The sequence below is a fragment of the Pogona vitticeps genome, chromosome 5, assembly GCF_051106095.1.
Source record: "Pogona vitticeps strain Pit_001003342236 chromosome 5, PviZW2.1, whole genome shotgun sequence".
In the NCBI taxonomy this organism is placed as follows: Eukaryota; Metazoa; Chordata; class Lepidosauria; order Squamata; family Agamidae; genus Pogona; species Pogona vitticeps.
The window spans coordinates 179,043,777-179,066,602 of record NC_135787.1 but is presented as its reverse complement, the minus strand read 5'-3'; the positions used below and the strand labels follow the sequence as shown (position 1 = coordinate 179,066,602).

At 41.3% G+C, this 22,826-nt stretch overlaps 2 protein-coding genes across 36 annotated transcripts in view; one reads left to right on the top strand and one right to left on the bottom strand.

Moving 5' to 3' along the window:
• Nucleotides 1-6,483, bottom strand: part of ERC1 (ELKS/RAB6-interacting/CAST family member 1) — a 208,586-nt gene extending 202,103 nt beyond the window's left edge. For 17 of the 34 annotated variants that reach the window (XR_013536768.1, XR_013536763.1, XR_013536767.1 and 14 more), the window contains exons 1-2: nucleotides 6,016-6,152; nucleotides 5,069-5,224 (exon numbers count right to left, since the gene is read on the bottom strand). The gene's annotated coding sequence lies outside the window, so the exon portion shown is untranslated. Of the gene's footprint in view, nucleotides 1-5,068; nucleotides 5,225-6,015; nucleotides 6,203-6,349 lie in introns of those variants that run through there. The other 17 variants (XR_013536771.1, XR_013536766.1, XR_013536773.1 and 14 more) reach the window with 5 other exon arrangements.
• Nucleotides 6,484-6,668: 185 nt separating this feature from the next.
• RAD52 (RAD52 DNA repair protein) lies at nucleotides 6,669-22,435 on the top strand. Of its 2 annotated transcripts, none has more exons than XM_020789087.3 (12): nucleotides 6,669-6,804; nucleotides 8,622-8,694; nucleotides 10,352-10,453; nucleotides 11,319-11,412; nucleotides 11,790-11,857; nucleotides 12,893-13,011; nucleotides 13,107-13,182; nucleotides 14,999-15,186; nucleotides 17,442-17,584; nucleotides 20,766-20,843; nucleotides 21,132-21,347; nucleotides 21,778-22,435. In XM_020789087.3, exons 2-12 carry the CDS (start codon nucleotides 8,638-8,640, stop codon nucleotides 21,837-21,839), a joined length of 1,203 nt encoding a protein of 400 aa, XP_020644746.3. In that variant the 5' UTR covers nucleotides 6,669-6,804; nucleotides 8,622-8,637; the 3' UTR covers nucleotides 21,840-22,435. The 2 variants fall into 2 exon arrangements, with proteins under 2 accessions (XP_020644746.3, XP_020644747.3); XM_020789088.3 differs by having other exon boundaries at nucleotides 6,771-6,804; nucleotides 10,352-10,461.
• The last annotated feature ends 391 nt before the right edge of the window (nucleotides 22,436-22,826 follow it).

Genomic DNA, 22,826 nt, shown 5'->3' with positions numbered 1-22,826 from the left:
AAGTGCAATCATGGAAGAAATGTGGAAGACTTCTAAAGAAACTGGTGTGGCTGCATGAAGACTTATTAGATGAGATACAATTTAAAAGGTGCATGTACAGGAAGTGAGGAAAAATTTTAAAAATTCAGCTATAGTACATTTCAAGCAAAAGGAAGAAGGAAACAATAGGTGCACACAGAAAGGATGAAGAATTACGAACACCGTGTCCAAATTGGTGCAAGTAGAATAAAGGAAGAAATGAATGGGCTGCTGACCAAGACAGAAAAAAAGGTACAGAAGCACCTAGCTAAAGCATCCTGGACAAGTGGCCATCCAACCTCTACTTAAAAACCCCCAGTGGTTGAGAGAGCACCACCCTCAGAAGAAGTCTATTCCATTGCTAAGTGACGCATGATTGAGACGTATACAATTATGATGGGGATGGATAAAGTGGATAGAGGGAAGCTCTTTTCCCTCTCACACAATACCAGAACCAGGGGAAATTCGCTTAAATTTAGTAAGAAAAGACCACAGAAAATATTTCTTTGCGCAGTATGTTGTTAGTCTGTGGAGCTCCTTGCCACAGGATGTGGTGATGGCATCTGGCCTAGATGCCTTTAAAAGGGGGTTGGACAGATTTTTGGAGGAAAAGTCCATCGCAGGTTACAAGCCATGATAGGGATATATAATCTCCAGGCTTAAAAGGAAGGTACCTGCAAATGCCAGATGCAGGGGAGGGGCATCAGGAGACAGGTATCTAGTTGTCTCATGAGCTCCCAGAGGCATCTGGTGGGGCCACTGAGATACAGGAAGCTGGACTGGATGGGCCCTTGGCCTGATCCAGCACAGCTCTTATGTTCTTATCTTCTTATGACTCTCATAAAGTTCTTCCTAATGGTTCAATGTAATCTCCTTTCTTGTTTCTTGATTCTGTTATTTCTGGTCCTATCCTTTCGAGCTGTAGAGGTCATGCTCAAGCTCCTATAATAACTTTGGATATAGTTCATCTGGCGCTAGAGACATATACTGATTTAAGGTAGCATAATTTCCTACACACGCTCCTTCTAAACCAGGGGCTTTAAACTCAATTTACCTGGGGGCCGCTGGAGGCAGAGTCTGGGTGAGGCTGGGCCGCATCAGATATTCTGCCAAGCGGAGCAAGAGCCCGAGGAAGCCACCCAGGAGTTTGCTTAGCCAGCAGACAGGTGGTCTGGCTGGCAGGCTGCAGTTCTGGATGGAGGGTGCAAGAGGTGCCGTCTTGGGAGAGAGCCGGCGAGCGAGGCAAGGCTTTTTTTAAACTCTTGACAGCAGAGGATGTGCGGGCTCTTTGGGGGGGCAGGCAAGGCAAGGGCCACAAACTATCATCTGGGGGGGCCGCAAATGGCCCCCGGGCCGCATGTTTGAGACCCCTGTAATCTAAACTGTATCTCATCTAATAACTCTTCATGTAGCCACAGTGGGCTTCTTTTCACTTCCTATACATTTTCAGTTCAAAAGATGGAGAATTACTAACAGGACAACAAGAAGAAAGCAGAACTGGATCTTCTACTTTATTTCTGTATCCCCCTTTTGAGCTGCTTTGAGATGGTCCCTCTTTCAATGCAATTGCCTTCAGAAGTACATTTTGTGAGGACTTGAGAGAGGGACTTTTCAGTGGCTACTCCCAGGCTGCCGAGCCTTCTTCCACTAGAGTCTAGTTTGACTTATCCTTCACTGACAATGATCTTTCTGTTCAATCAAACATTCTATCATGATACAGAAATTGTTGTCCAGAGTATGGGTTACTGTAATTATCAGGACAGTCAAATGTTGTGGCACACTGAGACTGGCTATCAGTGTCCCTATATAGCACACCTGTGCTGCAGCACCCCCTGCCTGGCACACCTGAGAGAGGTGCTTAGCATGGCCAGAAAGAAAGAAAATTTTCCAAGGCTGGAGGTCAGCTCTAAAAGAAGAGATTAGGACTTTGTGGGACTCAGCTGGACTCCACAGGACACAGTGAAAGCTTGTTTGGACTGTGCATATGCCCCTTGGGGGGACAGAGTTGGGACTTGGGAGGTGAATGACCCCGGTGAGATGCGAGGGCATGGCCAAGCCATTGCTCACACCTTACCTTTAAGTTTGTAATTATAAAAGGTCTTGTTTTCAGAGCACACCTTGCTTCCTTGTCATGGAGAAGGCAACTGGGGCCACTCTCACATACTCATGATTGAAGTTGGACTTAAAGAACTTCATGTCCTTTTCCAATTCTACAATGTTATGATTATATGAAGTACAGACATGATCTACTCAGTCAAAAATTTCACTGTAATCTATAAACCACAAACTAACTTTCTTGTAAAAGTCTTGGTTATAAACCTATAGTGTATATTTGCTATATGACCTCTAGCACTTCTTCCCTTTCTGAATGCAACTTAAACATCTGACATTCCTTACTCGGTGACTGAAATTCTTTTGTGGTGTATAAGGCTGATGACTTCATCAGCATTGTTTCAAACTTTAAACATTTCTGACCTCTCCTCCAAAAGCATCGAGGCTCCTGTTAGAACCCCTTTTATTGTCAGAAAGCCTTGGGAGTTCACGAAATGGAAGAGTGAAGCATTTTCTGAAAATTACTTCTTATAGGTCAGTGGTCCCCAACCTTGGGCCTCCAGATGTTCTTGGACTTCAATTCCCAGAAATCTTGATCAGCAGCTTCTAGGAGGTGTAGTCCAAGAACATCTGGAGGCCCAAGGTTGGGGACCACTGTTATAGGTAACAGATTTACCTCCTGTCCTGCAGCTCACATCTTCCTGACAATGAAATGAATTCTACGGGACCCTCAACACCTTTTGGGGAGAAGTTGGTAAGCTATCCCTGATGGACTGGCTGCCTGAGCAAGGTTTTAAATGGATTACTGTACCATACTGCTTTGAATATGTTTTGATGTTACTTACGGTTTTTAGTATGTTGTTTGATTTTTTTTATTTATATATCACTGTTCTTGCCTTAAATACTATCTTCTAATCAAATAAGCCAACTTGGGTCCTTTTTAAGAAGAAAGGTGAGGTAAAAATATTTTAAATAAATATTGCATTTGCAAAATTAATGCAATGGCTCTATAATTACTACAAGCTTTGGTCTCTCCCTTCTTTGGGAGTTGAATATTAAGCATTTTGAAGTCTATGGGTCACTGTCTTGTCCTCTGGATTCATAGGTATAATTTTATTGGGATTTTGACTCTCTGCAGCATGGAACAGTTCTACTGACATCCTATCTACTCCTCGTGATTTATTTTTTCCCACTGTTTTGACCGAAGCTCTCACTTTAATTTCTGAAATTTCTATTGCTTCATCAAAATATTTTCCTTTGAAGAAATCTTAAGAACTTCAAAACTTTCTACTATTTTTAAAACATTCCCATGGTTCCAATAAAAACAACTGTACTTGTTCGAGTCACAGGACTGCAGTTGAAAATTAAGACAAAATTATGAATACAGAAGAATTATACAACTTTAATGCTGACAATGAAGAAATTAAAATTGTTAAAGATTTTGTATACTTTGGTTCAATTATCAATCTCCAGCCAAGAAGACTGAAACTCAGAAGCACAGCAATGAAGGAATTAGAATAGATTATCATTTGTACGGATGTATCACTGGAAACCAAGGCCAAGATAATTCACAGTATTACATTCCCGATTACCCTGTACTGGTGTGAAAGTTGGATAATAAAGAGAGCTGACAGAAGAAAAACCCTGATTCATCTGAATTATGGTACTGGAAGTGAGTTTTCTTTGATACCCTAAGACTAGTGGTCCCCAACCTTTTTTCACTTGCAAATCCTTTGGTTGTATCCTTCATACTAGCAAAATGATAGCTTTTTTTTTGAAGCATAGATTTTATAGAAGTCAGGAGTCTACGGAGAAATTAACAGGATGTTCCATTTTGAGATAATAGGTTTGCCACTCGGATCTTTGCATATCTCTGTGCTGTCTTCCACCACCCTAGTTCAAGCAAGATTACACTGATGCTGCCTTCTGCTCTTTCCTCTGACTACATCCAGGAATCGAAAGAAGTGGGTGGGGCTTCATGATTCACTCTCCTCAGTCAGTCAGTCAAGGATTGGAGGTGCTTATCACTTGCTGAGGGGATATGAAGAAGTGGATTTTGATCCACTGAAGCTCTGACAGTATATCTTGTCTTACACTGTTGGTATATGTGCCTTTTCCTGCCATTATTCATTTTTATGTACTTCTAAATGTCTTGTTTGTACCACTGAGAGTACTGTCCTTCAGGTTGGGAATCACTGCCTATATTCCAAAATCTTTTCATTCTTAGATCTCAAGTTCTCAGTTCACAAGGAAAGAAATTTGACCATCCCAGAAGAGACAGGGTTATGATGAATGACTTCCACAGATAGATATAATGGATTACACAGTGTTGGCTAGCAGAAACACTGTGGGATTCTGGAGCGGAAACACCTTATGAGGGCTCTAAGTAACCTGGCAGCATGATGAAAGATTATTACTTCACTGATCATAATGCAATTCTCCAATTATAAGAATGTAATCATCTGCTACACTGTGTTGAAAGATAGCACAAAAATGCTTTCAATCATTAAATAAGTATTAGTATTTCCAGAAATTTTGTGCGATGTCCATGTCACGTAGTCCAAACTGATCCTAATTTACAATGGGTGATTATCTCCAGAAAAAGGTCACAATGTACATTATGATTTACTGTATAGTGGAAGGGGGATTAGGAAAACAATGAAAACTACATACAGTATTTCTATAAACTGGAGCAAAATTTTCAAAAGATAAAAACAGCCTAGTCAATATTATTTACTCTGACCAACAGTTCTTAAGCATTCAAAAGTAAGTATCTTTTCCAACTCTGGTATCTGAGAACTTTTTAAGGACAGAAAATGCCAGGGCCAGATTTCCACCTACACTCCAAATAAATCCCATTTCTTTCAGAAACCTCCACAGCAGGACCATTGTCATTACAGTATAACTGATACAATTACCAGAACAAGGCATGGCTGTATAATCAATCAGAGTCAATAGCAAGGTGGCATTATGGAAGGTGCCATATATTCTTGCTTACCTTATGCACAGTTTCAGAAACGTCCTCATGCTAAAGGATTCTTCGCAAATCTTACTGAAGACCTTTTTGAAAACTGTACTGCAATTGTAGGCAAGTCCAATTCATCAAACGGTTTGTTTGTTTAACACCCATATAATGGTTTTAATGACCAGCTCCCTAAATTTAGAAAGAGCAAGCAACTTGTTAAACCAATTGACTGTTGGCCAGATAAGAAGATCACATTCACTCCATGGTTAATAGTTGACAGCATTAGGTTAAAAAAGAGACAGGCAGACCAAGTATATACGATCCTCTTCTTTTCAAGATTTCACGAGAACCTAACAAAGACTAACGTTAGCTACCTGACTACATAGAAGGCTTACCACAACGCGCGATAAAGGAAAGTGGGGATACAATGAGGAGTCCTTTCCATGGGCACAAATCCGTTCCGAGAACCCATGTGTAACAAGACCTTAATTTAAGCGGGTGACGGAGAGATGCAGGTGGGCTTCCCTCTTCTGAGCCACCCCTCGTTCCTGCCTTGCCTAGCGGGGTGGGGCTCGGAGGAAGGGAAGCCACCCGATTCTAAGGAGCTGAGCAAGACAAGAGTGGGAAAGAGGGAGGGATGGAGGGAAAGGGAGGAAAAGGCATCGGCAGGGCACCTTTTCCCAGGAATCCAGATGTCCATCCAGGGCAGGCCTCGATGCACGGCTGCCCAACCCCCTCACCTCTTCCGAGCAGCCGGCAGGCCACGGGGTCAGAGGACGGCCGGACTCCCGAGGACCAGGCGCCCAAGCAGAGGTAGGCGAACAGGCATACAGGCCCCACCCAATCTGCTCCCCCTTCCCTCGCCGTCTCCACAGACCACCGACCTGAAGGCAGCGGCGAGGACGACTCCCTTACCACCGCCCGCCTCGCTCTGCTTTTTTCCCCCTCAGTCTTCAGCCATAGGCCCCGCTTTCACCTACCTCAGGGCTTCATCCAGAAACTGTCAGCGGTGGCACCAGACAGACTCGGCTTCCCCTCCTCCTCCTCCTCCTCCTCCGCTACTCTCCTCACACTCCAGCCCGAAGCTCCTCCTTACCTCAGCGAGCAGCTCACGCCCGCGCCCCCGGCGGCGACGGCAGGAGAGAAAAAAAAAACCAAGCCCCACCTCCTCGGCGCGAGCGCTTGCCCGCCTTTCGCGCGCCCACGAGATAGGCTGAAAAGCCCCTCCCTCCCTCCTTCCCACTCACGCGACCGCCCCGCCCATCGATCGATTCACTTAGTAGTGCTTTCCGATAGCCACCAAGCTTCACTTACCTCGCTTTTTCCCTTCGCGAGACGCGTCCCTGGACCCTCCAGCTCTCCGTAGTACCTTCGAACGCTCCCCCAACCCAACCTGCCAATCGTGACCTACGCGCGGAGGCTCCCGCCCCTAAATTTAACCTTCAGCCAATAGTCGTCTGCTTGTTGAAAGATCATCCCGCCTCTCCCGAAAGCCGCCCCGCCTCCTCCGAGAACGGCTGGGTGACTCCCAGACACGTCCCAGATTTCCCTTTCCCCTTCCCTTACTCCAATTCTCAGCCGCGCGGGCGCGCGACGACGAGGCTCCTCCCACAAGCTCCCGGGAGGAAATTACCCCCTCCCGGCGTGTTTCGTACGAGCGGGAAGTTTGTTTCTCGTCGCTTGCCGTAGCGGTATCGCTGGCTGACCCTTCCGAGCGAGGCGGGAACGCTGGTCCGGCGGCTGCCTCTTGTTTGTCGGCCATCGCGCAGGTAACTGAGGAAGGACATCATAACATTTATATTCGGGGTGGTCGGGTGAAATAGTTATAGCTGCCTTTCGCGCTCCCACTAATGCCAACTGTTTCAAATCCCTCAATGCCTTTTCCCTCACCGGAGACACCGGAAGGAACATAGTCGCTCCCTCACCCTTTCCTTTCTGCCTTTTCCCCACAGCCTGGGTGGTGGGAGCTCTGAGGGGCGGCGGGTGGTCACTTTATTGTGCACCTTTTGTGGCCTTTAACTGTGTTTGAAATCGCCAAGCAGGCCCTTCCCTCCTGTGTGTGTGTTGTGTGCTGTCAAGTCGGAACCGACTTAGAGCGACCCTAATAGGGCTTTCAGGAGAAAGATGAGGTAAAAAGGGAAGGAGTAGTTTACTTGTCCCACTCCCTCAGTGGGTTTCCATGCCCAAGTGGGGAATCGAACCTTGGCCTCCAAGAGCCCTTGTCCCTCCCTCTATACATTGCATCACCCTGGGAATCCTGCAGTTCTGAAAATGTAAGGAGGGAAGTGGTCCGGTGGTCCAAATAGGCGGGATACAAATCAAATCAAAACAAACAAATAAACAAACAAACAAACAAATAAATAAAAATTTGGCCACAGCAAGGTTGATATAGGAGATGATTGGACCTTTGTCTCTGATAAAACAAATTCTACCAGTGAGTAAGATCTTTATCAAGAACAAGGGTGAATGTGAAAAGTACGCAAACTTTTGAGTTCTCTACAACTCTTTGTCAGTAAGAAATTGGGGAAGGGAGACAAGGTATAAGAATAATATTGAGAAACCACCTCTGGGTTTTTTTTCCCTTTGGACTTATGGGGTGGGGAAATGAGGTTAATTTGCTTACTTCAGACACTGGATAGCTGCACTTTTTGATACACTTCTCAGATCTTCAGCAAAAAAGTAATTTTATAATAATGTGAAAATTACAACTGGATAAATGTAAAATTAAAAACACAGGTCTCAAAGGTCAGTGGCTACGAGATATTCTTTGAGAGTGTCTCCTTTATTAGAAGATTGTAAGTATTAGGAAACAGTGCCTAGCAATATCTGAGGAGGGGATATGCAGTTATTCAAAAGTAGATGAGTGTCCTAGAGTAGAACTTGACAATCATAATATGAATGGAACAGTTCTAGTATGTACAATACCCATAGTATTCAGCCTATTTTTGGCTTAATTATAAGATAGCTGTTCATTGTGAAGTATTTCCCTTACATTTTTTGCCAGTGATACAGAATTCCTTCATTTTCTGATTTTAGAATATTGTTATCTGATTACTTTTAAAAGTAATCAGATAATTTTTGCTTTAAAAAGTAGTAAACTACCCATTCTGGTCCTTACCAGAGTTTGCTTGACAATGACTTAAAGGTATGCACCATTTCACACTGGATAATGACTTAAGAACCCTTGAATGATATTCAGTCCTTTTAAATCAGTCTCCATTATCTGTATATACCTCATCTCAGCTGTTTCCCTTTCAAGTCTTGTTTTGGAGTGTTTTCCCCCTCTCGAAACAGCAACTTTCAAGTCAGTGAACGTCCAGGTAGATCGAAATGCTCTAAAACAGGCTTTTGTGTACTGCCATTCTTGATGTCAAATTTATGTCCATTAATTCATTTGCACAAAAGAATGGGCTGCCTTGGGTCCCATCTCCAGGAGAAAGGCAGCCTATAAATTATACTTTTTAAAAAATCACTTTTGGTACTTTGTTGACTTAAGGCAGGCCAGTGTATCTTTATTATGTTTCTAAGGAATGTTTGTAACTGTTTGGTCAAATGCATAGATGTTCTTGTTCCTTTCACTTTTCAGGAACATTCAGAAAAGTATGACAAGAGATGGAGCCAGTAACACCAGTCCTGTCACAAATATGTATTTTGGACAGGTCTGTATAATCACTTTCCGCTTCATCTTGAGATTTTCTAGGAGGATCCCCCCACTGTAAAATCTACTAACGATAAAAGCAAGTTCACATATCATGGCAAAAGCATCATCTCCTGTGTGTGGCCCTGTGTGTTGGATTTGCATGTTTTCCCTCTTCTCATCTTTCAGAGCCAAGAGGAAGTCCAGTGGTTTTCACTTAAAAAATACAGTTCTGGATTGAATCTGAACTCAAGGAACAGTACTTTAACTGTTGCTTGATGAGAAGAAGCCAAGAGAAGCTCCAGATTTATGTGAAGTAGTCTGACTGAAAAGATCCCAGTGTGGTTTGAATATCAGGAATACTCTAGAGACGGGATGACATTCAAAATGTCCCAGGATTCTTTTATAGTCAACTTGCACCATTTGGAACTTGTGTTTCTATTATATATTAAGTCCATTCATTTATGATGTAGAGGAAGATTATTTTATACATTTCATTCATTTGCTATTGGTGACAAGCAATAAGACCATATGAGTGCTGAGTCTTCTTTTTCACATTTATTGTACCTGAGAGAGTTTAAAGGTAAATTAAGAAAACACTGTGTGGCATGAATTCTTCAAATTGACCTAAACTCTCACAAATACAAAAAAAGTGAAAAAGAAGATTCAGCAGTCATATGGTCCTATTACTTACCACTAGAGATGGCTGTATTCATATTTATATATGAATACCCCTGTACAGCTGGACTTAACAAGGGTCTGGCCCCTGGGGCTGGACCATCCACTCATGCGTGGATGAGTGGTGGCAGCCTCAGTCAGCCTTCCAGTCGCTCCTGGAGCACTGTTCTCTTTCTGCTCATCTAGCCAACTCCAGACAGGGCAAGGGTGGACGAGTTAAGTCTAGCTATGTGGGGGTATTCGTATACAAATACGAATACCCCCATCTCTACTTATCACCCAATAGCAAATGAATGAATGAACTGAATAGGATAAATAATACTCTGCTGCACTATAAATAGTGTTCCTCTACACCTTCCTCTGTGAGTGTAATACATTTCTTCTTTTTCAGATAGATCTTTAGAAATAAGACTAAATTAAAAGGTTGGAAAAGGCTGAGTGCAGTGGTACCTCACAAAACAATGACCCCGCAAAATGACGAGGTTTTGCGATCGCCATTGCGCTTTGCAAAACAGTGTTTCTTATGGGCGATTTTCACTATATGATGTTTCGGTCCGTGCTTCGCAAGACAGATTTTTTTTGGGGGGGACCGATGCTTTGCAAGAAAACAATTTTTTCAGCTGATCGGGGGCTCCGCAAAATGGCTTCCCTATGGGCAATCTTCGCAAAGCGGGTGTTTTCGGGATCGATGCTTCGCAAGACAGTGATTTTTACAGCTGATCGGCGCTTCGCAAAATGGTTTCCCTATGGGCGATTTTCGCTGGACGACGACTATTTCCCCCATTGGAACGCATTAAACAGATTTCATTGCATTCCAATGGGGAAACGCTTTTCGCAATACGATGTTTTCGCTAAACAGCGATTTCAATGGAACGGATTATCATCGTCTTGCGGTGCACCACTGTAACCTAAAATTTGAAATAAGGAGAAAACAAAGACAGGGTTAACAAGTAAAACAATAATTGGTCTCTTAAATTTATCCCTGTCTTTTTTTTTATAAGTGTCAGTATACAGCTGATGAATACCAGGCCGTCCAGGCTGCACTGCGTCAAAGACTGGGCCCAGAGTACATCAGTAGCCGGCAAGCTGGAGGGGGACAGAAGGTAAAAAAGTGTGTATGCAGAGTATTCATTTATTTTGTAATAAAAAATCATCCTCTGTCAACAGAAAAATGATTTACCAGGTATACAGGTCATAGTATTCCCTTGAATTTTTAGAATATTGCTCTGTTTTTTTCTTAGGAACTCCATAATCTGTAGTAAAACTTTTAACCATGTGTGTCTCTGCAGTTGGATAAATCAGTAATCATTATTTAACTTCCCTCTTACCAATTTAGAACTGAGTGTCTGTCTGAAAATGGATCACTAGCTGTGACAGTGGGAGTTCATGGTTATCACTTTGGAGTGCAGCATAGCTTAGTCCATCAGTTTCCGGTGTCTCCTCAGAGTGATCTTCCCACTGCTACCTAGGGATTTAAAAAGATAGATGAGCATAGAACAAGGCATGCCTAACTGTGAGGTGTTTATTTGGGCACATTACAAGAGCAGCTGTTCTAATGAGGACTAATCATCCACATTTTAAGTTTTCTGTACATAAAGCTTTACTGCCTCCCGTCCCCTATGCAGATACTGTAACTCCATACCACCACTCTTGTGTGAATTTGGAACTATTACAGTAATTCTTCTGCTGAATCTAAATCTATATTTAAGCTTAGTGTCCGATATATGGCCCTTGAAGCGAGAATGATTCATATTATATCATTCTTCTTTAGCAGTTCAGTAATGTAATCATGGAAAACACCATGATTTATCAGACTTTTACTAACATACATGAATTTTTGTTGTTGTTGCTGTTACAATCCTGGCTCTGACCAGTGTTGTTACAATGAAACTGTATAAATTCTGCACGATTATAATAACATACTAAATGATAATAGCAAAATAAAGTTCTCTTTTTCTCTTATTTCAGGTTTGCTATATTGAAGGACACAGGGTCATCAGTTTGGCCAATGAAATGTTTGGTTACAATGGCTGGGCTCATTCTGTAACTCAGCAAAATGTCGGTGAGCATTGCTGAACATTAGCCAACTATAAGAGTTCCCAAAAAGTAATCAGACCATTTCTATTCAAAAGTCCTTTCTAATTGAAAGAAGCAATAAATAAGACGAATTTGACAATAGTGTTCTGCTGGCTTTTCTTTGATCCAGCACTGACTTCCATCAGTGATAGTGAGGAATATTCTTTGCTCATTTCTCCCATCAGCTCCCTAACCTATCAGAAAAGATTATGGTACTTTACAGAACAGGACAGGAAGTGGCATGGGGAACCAAAAGGGGAATTCACCTCTGCTTTCAATCTCTTTCAGCAAGCAACCACTTTGAAGTTGAGAGAGCCTGGGCCCTGTAATGACTAGTGTTACTTTGTTTATGCTCTTGCACAGATTTTGTTGACCTGAATAATGGCAAGTTCTACGTGGGTGTTTGCGCTTTTGTGAAAGTCCAACTTAAGGTAAATGGTGAGGGGGAATACTTTAGTGATATTGATTTGTCAGAGACCTAAAGATCAATTAAACAGCAGTACAACAATGGAACTGGTTATCTCAGGAGGTGGCGAGTGCTCCAGCACTGAAGGCATTCAGAAGAGAATTAGACTGTTTTGATCTGGATTCCTGCACTGAGCAGGGCATTTGACTCAATGGACTTAGAGGCCCCTTCCAATCCATTATTCTTCAATTCTCTGACTGTGCATAATTACATGACTTTTAAAGACATCATTTGTTTCACGAAAAGTTTGTCAGCCAATATTTTTTGTTTGTCACATTATTGTCATCAGTTCTGTTATTCACTGAAAAGGACCAAGTCTTCTTTGTTTTGCTTTAAATGTAAAATAAGACTACAGCCAATGTCTTGTTACTTAGGTCCACCTGTGAAAGAGGAGTGATGTCACTGGCAGCAACAGATTGCTGCTAATTAAAAAGTTCCTTTTTAACTTTGGGATGCACACACTTGCAGTGTTACAAGGTTGTGCATCTCCACAAATTAAAGAAGTAACTCAATAAAATCAGTAATTTGCTGCTGCCAATGACATTATGAATTTCGTTGTATGGTATACTGTGTTTATACTTACAATGACAATAAATTATATTATTATTATTATTATTATTCCTTTTGCACAGGTGGATCTAAGCAATAGTATACTGGCCATTATAAAAATGACCTTTGCTCCTCGTGTGGCTAAGCAATTTTTTTTCTCAACAGTGGCAGGCGTTTCAATGACTGAGTCCTCACCCTCATATTTCTGCATGCTGCTTTACTCAGTTTTCCAGGCTGAATCTATCACTGATTTTGGAAATTAAAGTTGGCTATACTAGCAGGATATTGTGGTTTCAGTTCACAAACTGTAGGTTCCGCTTTCCCCGAAACCCTAATTATATTCTAGTATCTAATTAGGCTTTTCTAAGCTAGAATGGAGAGTAAGAATTTTTGGAATTCCTGTTGCTACAGAGCCATAGATTTACTCTTACATAGCTTACTCAAATTTCAGGATGGGGCATATCATGAAGATGTTGGCTATGGAGTGAGTGAAGGCTTGAAATCTAAAGCTTTATCCCTTGAAAAAGCAAGGAAAGAGGCTGTAACAGATGGACTGAAGAGGGCCCTGAAGTAAGCGGTAACCAATACATAGTACCCTAGAAAAACTATAAAAACAGATAGTGGTGTTATAAAAAAATAATTAACTTTCTTTCTTTTTTTTCCAGGTGCTTTGGTAATGCTCTTGGAAACTGCATCCTGGACAAAGATTATTTGCGAGCAGTGAATAAGCTTCCCCGTCAGGTTTGTTACTTGAGATTTTCAACAACTATATAAATTTGGTCAGGTCAGGTTATAGCCCAGAAACCTAAAAACCTGCTGTAAAAATGCCAAAATTTGCACAATAGATTATAGAAATGAAGTAATTTGCATGCTTCTTTTCATTTTTCTTTGATGTCTGATTTCACAAAACTTTGGCTGTTCCTGTTGAAGGTTGTTTTTTGCTGTTTTCTCCTGGATGATCATCTTCTATAGTGGAAGCAAAATGTATCTCTAATATGTGCGCCCTTCCCTATGGTGTTCTAGTTCAAAATTACCACCCATTTCAATTGAGATTGGCATTTCAGTTTTAAAATGTCAGCATAGGATTCTTTTGCATATAAATTTTAGACATTCCTTTGTTTCAATCTGCTCAAAAAATGTTTGTAGCACTTCTTAGTAACAATGTAAACTAAGGGATTTCCCCCCCCCCTTACATAGGATCCTGCAAGCTTTTAGTTGCTGTTGTAACAGATACAGTATCCATTTATCTACAGTAATCATTTTATTTAAAGCAGAAACAGGGGAACCTCTGTCCTGTAGCGAAATTTGCCTTGCTAGCCCAGCTCATATGACCATTGGCTCAAGAACGAACAACAGAATAATAATTGGGCTAGGTCTCTAAGCCATGATTCAGTTGCTTTCGTACTGTCTTTCATTGCCCATATGACAAGGGAGCAAAAAAGCTGATCATAGTGATAATTATGTTCGCTTGCCATTTGACAAGTGCATATTGTTTCTCTTTTGCCATCCCTGCATGGGGAAGGGTGAAAGAGGAACAAAGCTGAATTAGTGGCAGAAAAAGCTTTATTAGCTCTTCCCCTGATGTCAGTCAGCCCATGGAGGGGTCTTGGGTGAGATATGCCTCTGTTCCTGATTTAAAGCAACTGGTTTTATTACACAAAGTTGAGATGCTTTTTTCTAAGTTTATTTCATGTCGATGTTTGAACAAGTTTACCAACATTTACTGATGAGCATGTGTTCATTTGGATAACCTGCATTTTTTGGTCCTCTTACATGGGCTTAAATCCCATTGAGATAAATGGGATTAACATGTAACTAGACATGCATTGTAAGCTTGGTGGGTTGATGATGTTCATCCAAAAGGACCGGTAGAGGTTCATGGAGAAAGCACAGATCGTAAAGTTACAGCATCATTTTTATTTTCTACTTTACTCTAAGTTTAATGGCTAAGCCATTAAATGAAATCATGTGATTAATATAATTTTTATATTTGCTTTCTCTTTTTAAAAATAAAATCTTCTGGCCTTGTTTCTTAAGGCACCTTCCTGGCTAGTCATCATTACTAATTGGGTTTTGCATTCACCCCACCCTAATGATTCATCTTTTAAATTTCACATTCGCATCATTCCAGCCTGCATCTTGACAGTATTCCTTTGTTGATCACAGCCAATATAATTTGTTATTTTTTGAACAGACATTCCATTAAATATGACAGAATATGCTCTTTTCTTACTTTAAAAACTTGAATTGCACTTTAATGATAGGTTCATTCATTTCCATTTCCAGAGCATTCCCTGTCATGTTATGATCCAAGGTCTTTGACTTTCAGCACAAAGCACAACAAACTATTACTGAAAGTCAGAAGAAATTTTAAAAGATCTGTAACTGAGCATGATGGAAATCTCAATAAAGCTAAGACAATAATCATAGCACAGCAGCAAATGCTGGTTGTGGGCAGAGTCTGTCAGGAAAACAGTTTGTCTTATAGGTCCTTTGACAGCCCAGGGGTCTGTGAAATTCTTCTCTAGTTACTGTACTGTTTTATTTCTTTTACTAGATGCCTCCAGATTTTGATTTGAGCAAAGCTAAAAGGCAGGACTTTGAGCCAGCTATAGAAAAGGCAAGATATAGTAGCTGCTTCCAGAAGCAAAGGGAAGGACAACAACACTTGAATGCAACAATTCCTGACAAATCTGACCAGCAAGACCCTTCCCTGAGCAGCAGTGAACAAGGTCAACAGAACAGGTTAGATGCCTAGGTCAAATTGGAATTCAGGTTTTGTTGTACAGATCTGTTGTGAGAATGTATAAATTAATGACAAAATTATGGCAGTTACACATCGGATTTCCATGGCTGATTATTCTGAACTGAGTTTAAATTTGTTTGTACATGTTGCAATTATTCTATGTGATCTTGGCTATAGATCTATATGTTAGTGACTCTCCAGAGTGACTGTTTAGGGTATAGCTCCAGGGTCAGCAGTGTATTCTCAGGAAGCAGATGATTTCTTGTAACATAACTATCAGAAATGAGTAGGATTATAAATAATTTGTTTCCTGTTGGCAGTGTGATGCAGGATGCTAAGACAGAGATATTCTCCAGTCCTAACTCCTCCAACCCCTTGTCTAGACATCTATTTATGTTGGCCGATGGACTGAAAGAGATAGAGCTGTTGGCTATCTCCATTACTGAAATATTTATGGATCATCTTTCCACACCATAAAGCTTCAAAAGCATTAAAAGCAATCCCATATCAAATTAAAAACAGAACAGACTTTATTTAAAGAGTTCCAGAGCACAAGTAAGACTGTTTATAATCTGTCAGAAGCTACAGAAATAAAAAATATTCTTTACAGCCTGCCTAAAGCTAGGCAGGGATAGGGTCAATATAACCACCTACCCAGGAGGGGTTCAGAAACTGCATCTAGTTGCTGAAGGAACAGGAGGCGAGCTACCTGCAAAGAGAACGTGGGTGGGACTTCCTGTTGCAGTCCCTGGAGTGGATGTTGTAGTCTCTAGTGTGGATGAAAGGAGAGCATCCCATAGTTTTGGGTCACTAGATGATAACATGTAGAGGGAGTTAGACATCTGAGCAAAGAAGAGCTGAATAAATTGTGCATGTACATGTAGCTAGTTTACATAATTTTGCCTTGTCAAAGGACTCTAGACAGTCTCTCATCAGACTCCTACTGTGACCTGAGATTTCAGGAGGCATTGTCTATCTCTCTTTGCATGGTACTCTCCAGCCCTGAAGGCAGGGCTATTTTTAAAAAGGCAAGATAATTTGTAATGCTGCTGTGCTGTGTTCTGCTCTTCTTGGGAGGGCGGGGCTTGGTTGCAAAGACTGCATTAGGATGTCAAATGCTAGTAAGGTGCCCAAGCTAGACCAGCCGGGCAAGGAGACTGAAAGCAGAGTCAGAGAGTAGAGCCAAGATCGCAAACAGAGTTCTATTAGTGAGTCTGATAACCTAACCCAGAAGGATCTAAAGTCAAGTAGTTGCCTTGAGTTTAAAAGCGAGCAAGCAAAATCAAATACAGTTTACAGATCAGCCACAACTAGAGGCAAACAATGGCTGACAAGGTCTGGAGCTAAGGAAAGACATTAGACCTATTCACTGGCTTAAAACTGGGTGGAAAGTTAATGTATAAAGAGGAGTGCTTTAGCCCTGCCCCTTCCATCCTTGGTTTCATTATCATTTCACACAGGTGGGTGATGAATCTGAAGAGACTGAATTCTGATACCCACGGGGGCTCTTCATATGATTTGGATTACCTGATTTTCCAAAGCCCCAACTCGCTTGTAGAGCAAAAGGTTCCCCTGTTCAGAATTGTTGGCCTCCCTGTATCATAAAAGAGTGAGAAAGGTGCAACAGAAGGAGCTGGTTTAGAGCATTTCCCTACATGCATAAATATTCACCGTGACTTGAAATGGTTGACTGGAGCTATTGTTTCCAGTACTCTTACAGGTTTAAAGAAATATAAAATATATTTTAAATAAAATAAAGTTGAGGTTTATATTACTGAGTTGCTGGATCTCTGCCAGTACTCAGCTGCAAGCATTTTGGTACCTGGTTTCTCTGAGGAGAAGACTTTCCTTGAGCTCTGTACTCTTGAGGAAACCGTTTCTCTCTCAAGTAGTCCTGCCATGTAGCCAAGCATGTTATAGACAAGTATGGGTATTACAAGCGCCTTCAGATGGTGTCATTCTCTGCAGCCTCTTCCTCTGAGGTATAACCAAGCTGCCTGTATCAGGGTGTGCACTTGCCTGTACCCTGGCTCTGCAGGGACGTTCTGCTCCTCACCATCCTCAGATTTTGGCAGCTGAAAACTACCCTCACTGGACAAAGTCTTCAAACAGGACCATAACAAGTGTCTGGTTTCATAATTGCATCGTTGAGTGCACATAGCCTCCCATTATGGCTACCTATATCAAACTGCACCATGTTTTTCCTATTGTAACAGTACAGTGTTAACATCATTTGGTATGTGTTCTCGCACAGAGAAGTCTCCCTTACCTTGGAGTGTGATGCAACATATCACCGGAAGTTACGGCAGAAGCAACTTCAGCAGCAGTTCAGAGAGCAGATGCAGATGAAACAGCAATTCCAATCCGATATTCCAACCTGCAATGCTAGAAATCAAGGTAAAATGCTAGCCAGAAAGCTCAGAATGGGCAGAAAAAGGATTGTGGTACAGTGGTGCCTCGCTTGATGATGTTAATCTGTTCCAGCGAAATCGCTGTAGAACAGAATCGTCAAGCAAAAGCCCATTGAAACGCATTGAAAACCGTTCAATGTGTTCCAATGGGCGAAATACCTCAGCGTCCAGAAAAATGCTCCATAGGGTGGCCATTTCTGGTGCCTGTAATGCGAGGAATCCGTCCTAAGCACAGCGGGGAGTCATTTTGAACAGCGGGCGGCCATTTTGAAACCCGATGATCAACTGTTTTCTGATCGTCGTAAAGCGAAAAATCAGTTCCCGAAGCAGGGAACCGATCATTGTGAAACCAAAAAACTCCATTCAATCATCGTTTTGCTATGGCAATAGCGATCACAAAAAAACACATCGTGAAGCGATTTCATCATTAAATGGGGTAATTGTTAAGCGGGGCACCACTGTATAGGGAGAGCCACTTCCTGCCATGTTTAATGTGTCACTGTGAGTGGAACAGCTGAGCACAAGATACTACAGAGTGTGTGTTATGTCTTCTGTCTGGATGTCACTGTTTCTGTAAGGGTATAAAGAAAACATTTACTCACATTTTCATCTCCAGTTGCTGCAACCACGACAGTTGATCTTTTGTCCCAAAAACAAAATTAAAAGTGAAAGTTGTGAAATAGACATTTTCTGGGTAATTGTCACAACATCTTACAGAAAACAAAGATTCTAAGATGTTTTAAGGCTATATATTTCAGTCCATTTTTCTGTAAATAATTATTTAGAAACTCCATCAATTTAAACACCAGGAATATTCTTCAAGTTCTTTTGCTTTTGGCATTTTACTGTATAAGATACGTGATATGGATTTTTCAAAATGTTTGAACTGAAATTCTTGGCATGCCTTAGATTGTTTGGGATCTTATTCAGCACTAGTCAAGGGACATTTCTGAGTGAAACAAAGTACTTTTACATCATTCATTTGAGAGTGTGTAGGAACTGCCTCTGTTGCAGAACAACATGGATTTGACATGACTTTTTAAATCGGTTCCGCCCAGAGGCATTTTTTCTCCATGCCTGTGCTTTTTTTGTTGTTTTTTTCATAATATTTTGCTTGAAAAGATCTTGAAGACTAGTGTACATGTGTGCTCTTTTTGAGTAGTATAGAAGAGGCATTATCACATCGTGGATTCTGGTTCTTTTCCCTCCTGCCCTTTGGCTATCTTTACTTGCCTGTTGTGTAAACCTGGGGTAGGGGGACCCCATAACCCTGCATATTGGCTGAAATCCTGTTTCTTGGCATAGTAAATTGCACTAAAGTAGGCCTATTGAATCAGTGGAGATTTAGTGAGTCAAATTCTTTGTAAGCTGGACCTACTTTAGCTGTGACTTACCTTAGCATATTAAGTCATGAATACAGTGGTGCCCCGTATAGCGAGGTTAATCCGTTCCGGATTAACCTTTGCTATATGAAAACATCGCTGTACGGGCAAGGAAAGCCTATTGGAACGCATTAAACTTAGTTTAATGCGTTCCAATAAGCGTCCAAACTTACCCCTCCAGCGATGTTTTCGAGTCCGGCGGCCATTTTGGAGCCGCCGATCAGCTGATCGGCGGCTCCAAAATGGCCGCGGATGACCCAAAATGCCCCCCCGCAGCGGTAAGCAAGGGGAGGGCGCGAAAACACTGATAGGGGGCCATTTCGGGTCATCCGGCGGCCATTTTGGAGCCGCCGATCAGCTGTTTGGCGGCTCCAAAATGGCCGCCGGACGCCCCAATCGTCGCAAAGCGAGTGCGGCGATTGGGGCAGATCCGTATAGCGATCCCCAAAAAGGGATCGCTATACGGATTCTTCGTTAAACGGTGCACTCGTTAAGCGAGGCACCACTGTATGCTGATTCTCTGTAAATATCTCCAAAGAATTTTGAAAAAATCAAATTTCATCTAAAATACTGTTAGAATAGAAATTCAGTGTGATATCTGGTTAATGTCCCAAAATATTCTGGTTCAAAGTTTTATGTGAAAATGGTTCTGAATGGTATAATGCTGAGCAGTTCCTCCATCGACCTGCCAGGTGGGACGTGGTGGTGCTGTGGGTTAAACTGCAGAAGCCTCTGTGCTGCAGGGTCAGAAGACCAGCAGTCATAAGATCAAATCCACACGACGGAGTGAGCTCCCGTCGCTTGTCCCAGCTCCTGCCAACCTAGCAGTTCGAAACCTATAGCAGCAGGTATCAAAATGTCAGTGTATAGAAGAGATGGATAGATTAGCTGGTCCGTCTGATCCAAAGTCTTATTTCTTCTGGAGCCACAACTTTATTTGTTGGTTCTGTCTGCCTAGGTCAGAGACTTCCAATGTTCAGTTACTTGTTTCTTTTGCCGTATGAATAGATGTGTACCTCATCTTGCACTAAATTTACATGGGTTGGCTGTGATTTGGAAGTCAAGCAATTTACTTGTTTGTTCATATTGAGTTAATTAATCACTCTTATTCTCTCCTGTAATGTTGTCCAGCTCCACTGAAGGCTGTCATTTGTCCATTGTTATTTGTTTAAAATTTAATAAGATACACTATACAAAACCATGGAATACTTATCAACCCTCAAACCTTCCATAAACTGAGCGATGATATGATAGCACTTTTCAAATATTTGAAAGGTTGTCATATAGTGGAGGGGCAAGATCTGTCCTCAATCATCCCAGAGTGCAGGACAAGCAGCAACGGGCTCAAGTTAAAGGAAGCCAGATTTCAATTGAATATCAGGAAAAACGTCCTAACTGTTAGAGCAGTACAACAGTGGAAACAGTTACCTCGGAGTTGGTGAGTGCTCCAACATTGGAGGCATTCAAGAAAAACTTAGATAATCACCTGGCAGATATGCATTGATTGTATTCCTGCATTGAGCAGGGGGTTGGACTTGATGGCCTTATAGACCCCTTCCAACTTCACTTTTCTATGATTCTATAAATGTATCAAATGGTATTACTAGTTAACATAAGTTTGTCCATTATCAATAAAGCCAGACTCTTGTCATTTCTCCTTTAATCCCCCAAAACTAGAAAAGCAAAGTAATACATTAGGTCTTTGTAAATAGTCTAAATCCAGGTAAACTTGTACTTCTCCATTTGTCCCAGCAGTAATGATCTTTTTTTTTTCTTTGTATCCAGAAGAATATCATCCCCCTCTCGTGAAGCACCCTACTTCAGCACAGCTAGAACCCACTGAAGAAGATGAATTCCTTGTAGGTAAGTAAAGAATGTTTTTATAATGCAAACAGCAGCTGCTATTTGCTGCTGAGTAAGGACTGCAAAAATTACACTGGGGAGGGATTTGCCGGAAAGAATGGGGTGTAAGCTCCTCAGTGTTCTTTTATTGCAAAAAACACAGGCTTAGGCATTTATATTTGCTGAAAGAAAGTCTAACTCCACATTTAGTGTAGTCATTTCTCTTACAGTCTGGTTCCAATAGCAGTAGGATGTGGAAATGAGTTTTTGTAGGCTGAATTGTCACTCCTAATGTTCTACCTATTTTAGATGATCCTGAACTCTGGGACTTGCCCTTAGATGCTGGTGAGCTGGGCACTTCTGATCACAATACGGCAACTGGGCCAACCCCTCATCCAAGCACACCCCTTGGGCAGTATCACATGATGACACGCAGCAGAACACCACAAAGGATAAACCATCAGCGATCAAGTGCAAAACCTGGACTCTGCAGTCCCTCCTCTAGTCCCAGGCCTTTCTTATCAGGTAAGTTACGGAAGAGGTAAAGAAGCCAAGTAAATATGGCTGTAAAAGCTATATACTAGCATTTGTGTTTGTATCGCAAAAAACAAATTACAGATCTTATTCCTTCATTATGACATGGTTGAATCGTACATGGGGTGTTGTGCATCAAACCTTCTAAATTAACATTCTCAAATTGACAGTCTAAGCTTTCACCACTTTAGAGGCAAAATATCTCTTACTATTTGCTTCTCCCCTGTGCATTTGTTCCACAAGTTATCACCACCAAATGCTACCAATCAAATCTTTCTTTAAGCTGCTTTTCTAAATTCAGGCCTAGCCTACAGTAGGGACAGGTGAGCTATTGATTATGTAATGGAGAGAGCAAAACCAGGCCCTGCCTGACAATCTTATAAATAACATTTTCTCTTAAAACAATTGTTTCCCTTTTTAGATAAGTGCAGTCCATACAAGAAGAGCCAAGGAATGAAGAAGAGAAGACTGGAGCCCACGTAGTATGAGATGAATAAACTTGGTCATCCAGGTATTATTCTAATATCTGATTCAGGCAGAGTTTCAGAAGAGAGACTATTCTTCGGAGTTTACTACATCCAAACCCAGTAGTGAAAGTCTTTTTGTGTAGCTTTTGCAAGATTTGAGCAAATGTTTTAAATACTGTTTTAGCAGTCTCCTCAGAGAATTGAAAATTATACACCTGGAACTTCATTCATTCTATTGACTCCATAAACAAACACAAAATAAACAAACTTTCCTTATTTTAATTTGAGAACAGCAGTTTTAAGGAGGGTGAACCCTGTATACAAATGTTGCATCAAATTCTCATTTGTATGTATTTCAGCTGCGAAGTGAGGTACTATTATACTTTTGATGTAAAACAATTTCCATTAAAACAATATAATATATCTAACAAGCTGAAGGAGTATGTATTTTTTTAGATGAACTACTGAAAACACTTTAGGGGAACAATGATAGTAATTTACTTTTCTGGAACAAAAGATTTTCACGATTTTGCTCCCCAACACAAGTGTACTACTTACAGAATCCTAATTGCCCACCAATAAAGTTATTAAAGCTTTTTGTTTACCTAAGAACTGTGTGTGGCTCCTAATTCCAAAATTGTCATGTATGTGAAAATTGAAGACACAATTTAATTTTTTTCCATTTATTTCTTCTCTCCTTTTTCAAATAAGGAAAAATTGTGGAGACTAATAGTAACACCAAGTTTGTTAAAGAGATATTAAGAATTTGTTTTAAACTTTTAAGTGTTAGGGTCTGCATATACAGTCCATAGGCTGCACTTTGCCCACTCCTTGTGTATTTACTCATATCACGACAGATCTTTAATGTGTCACTACGTCTTGGGCTATTGCAGATCTCCCCACTAGCTCTCATGTTCTGCGTCACTTCTTTTTGTGCACGTGAGGGCTTGCTGAATAGCTCAGTGATTTAGGGCTCTGGCTGCAGAGCCAGGGAGTTCAATTC

Excerpts from the sequence above, each read along its gene's own strand:
- RAD52 (XM_020789087.3), top strand. The coding sequence starts at position 8,638 with ATGACAAGAGATGGAGCCAGTAACACCAGTCCTGTCACAAATATGTAT. Across the intron at positions 8,695-10,351 it reads CAAATATGTATTTTGGACAG|TGTCAGTATACAGCTGATGA; the intron begins GTCTGTATAATC and ends TTTTTTTATAAG. Across the intron at positions 13,012-13,106 it reads GGACTGAAGAGGGCCCTGAA|GTGCTTTGGTAATGCTCTTG; the intron begins GTAAGCGGTAAC and ends TTTTTTTTCCAG.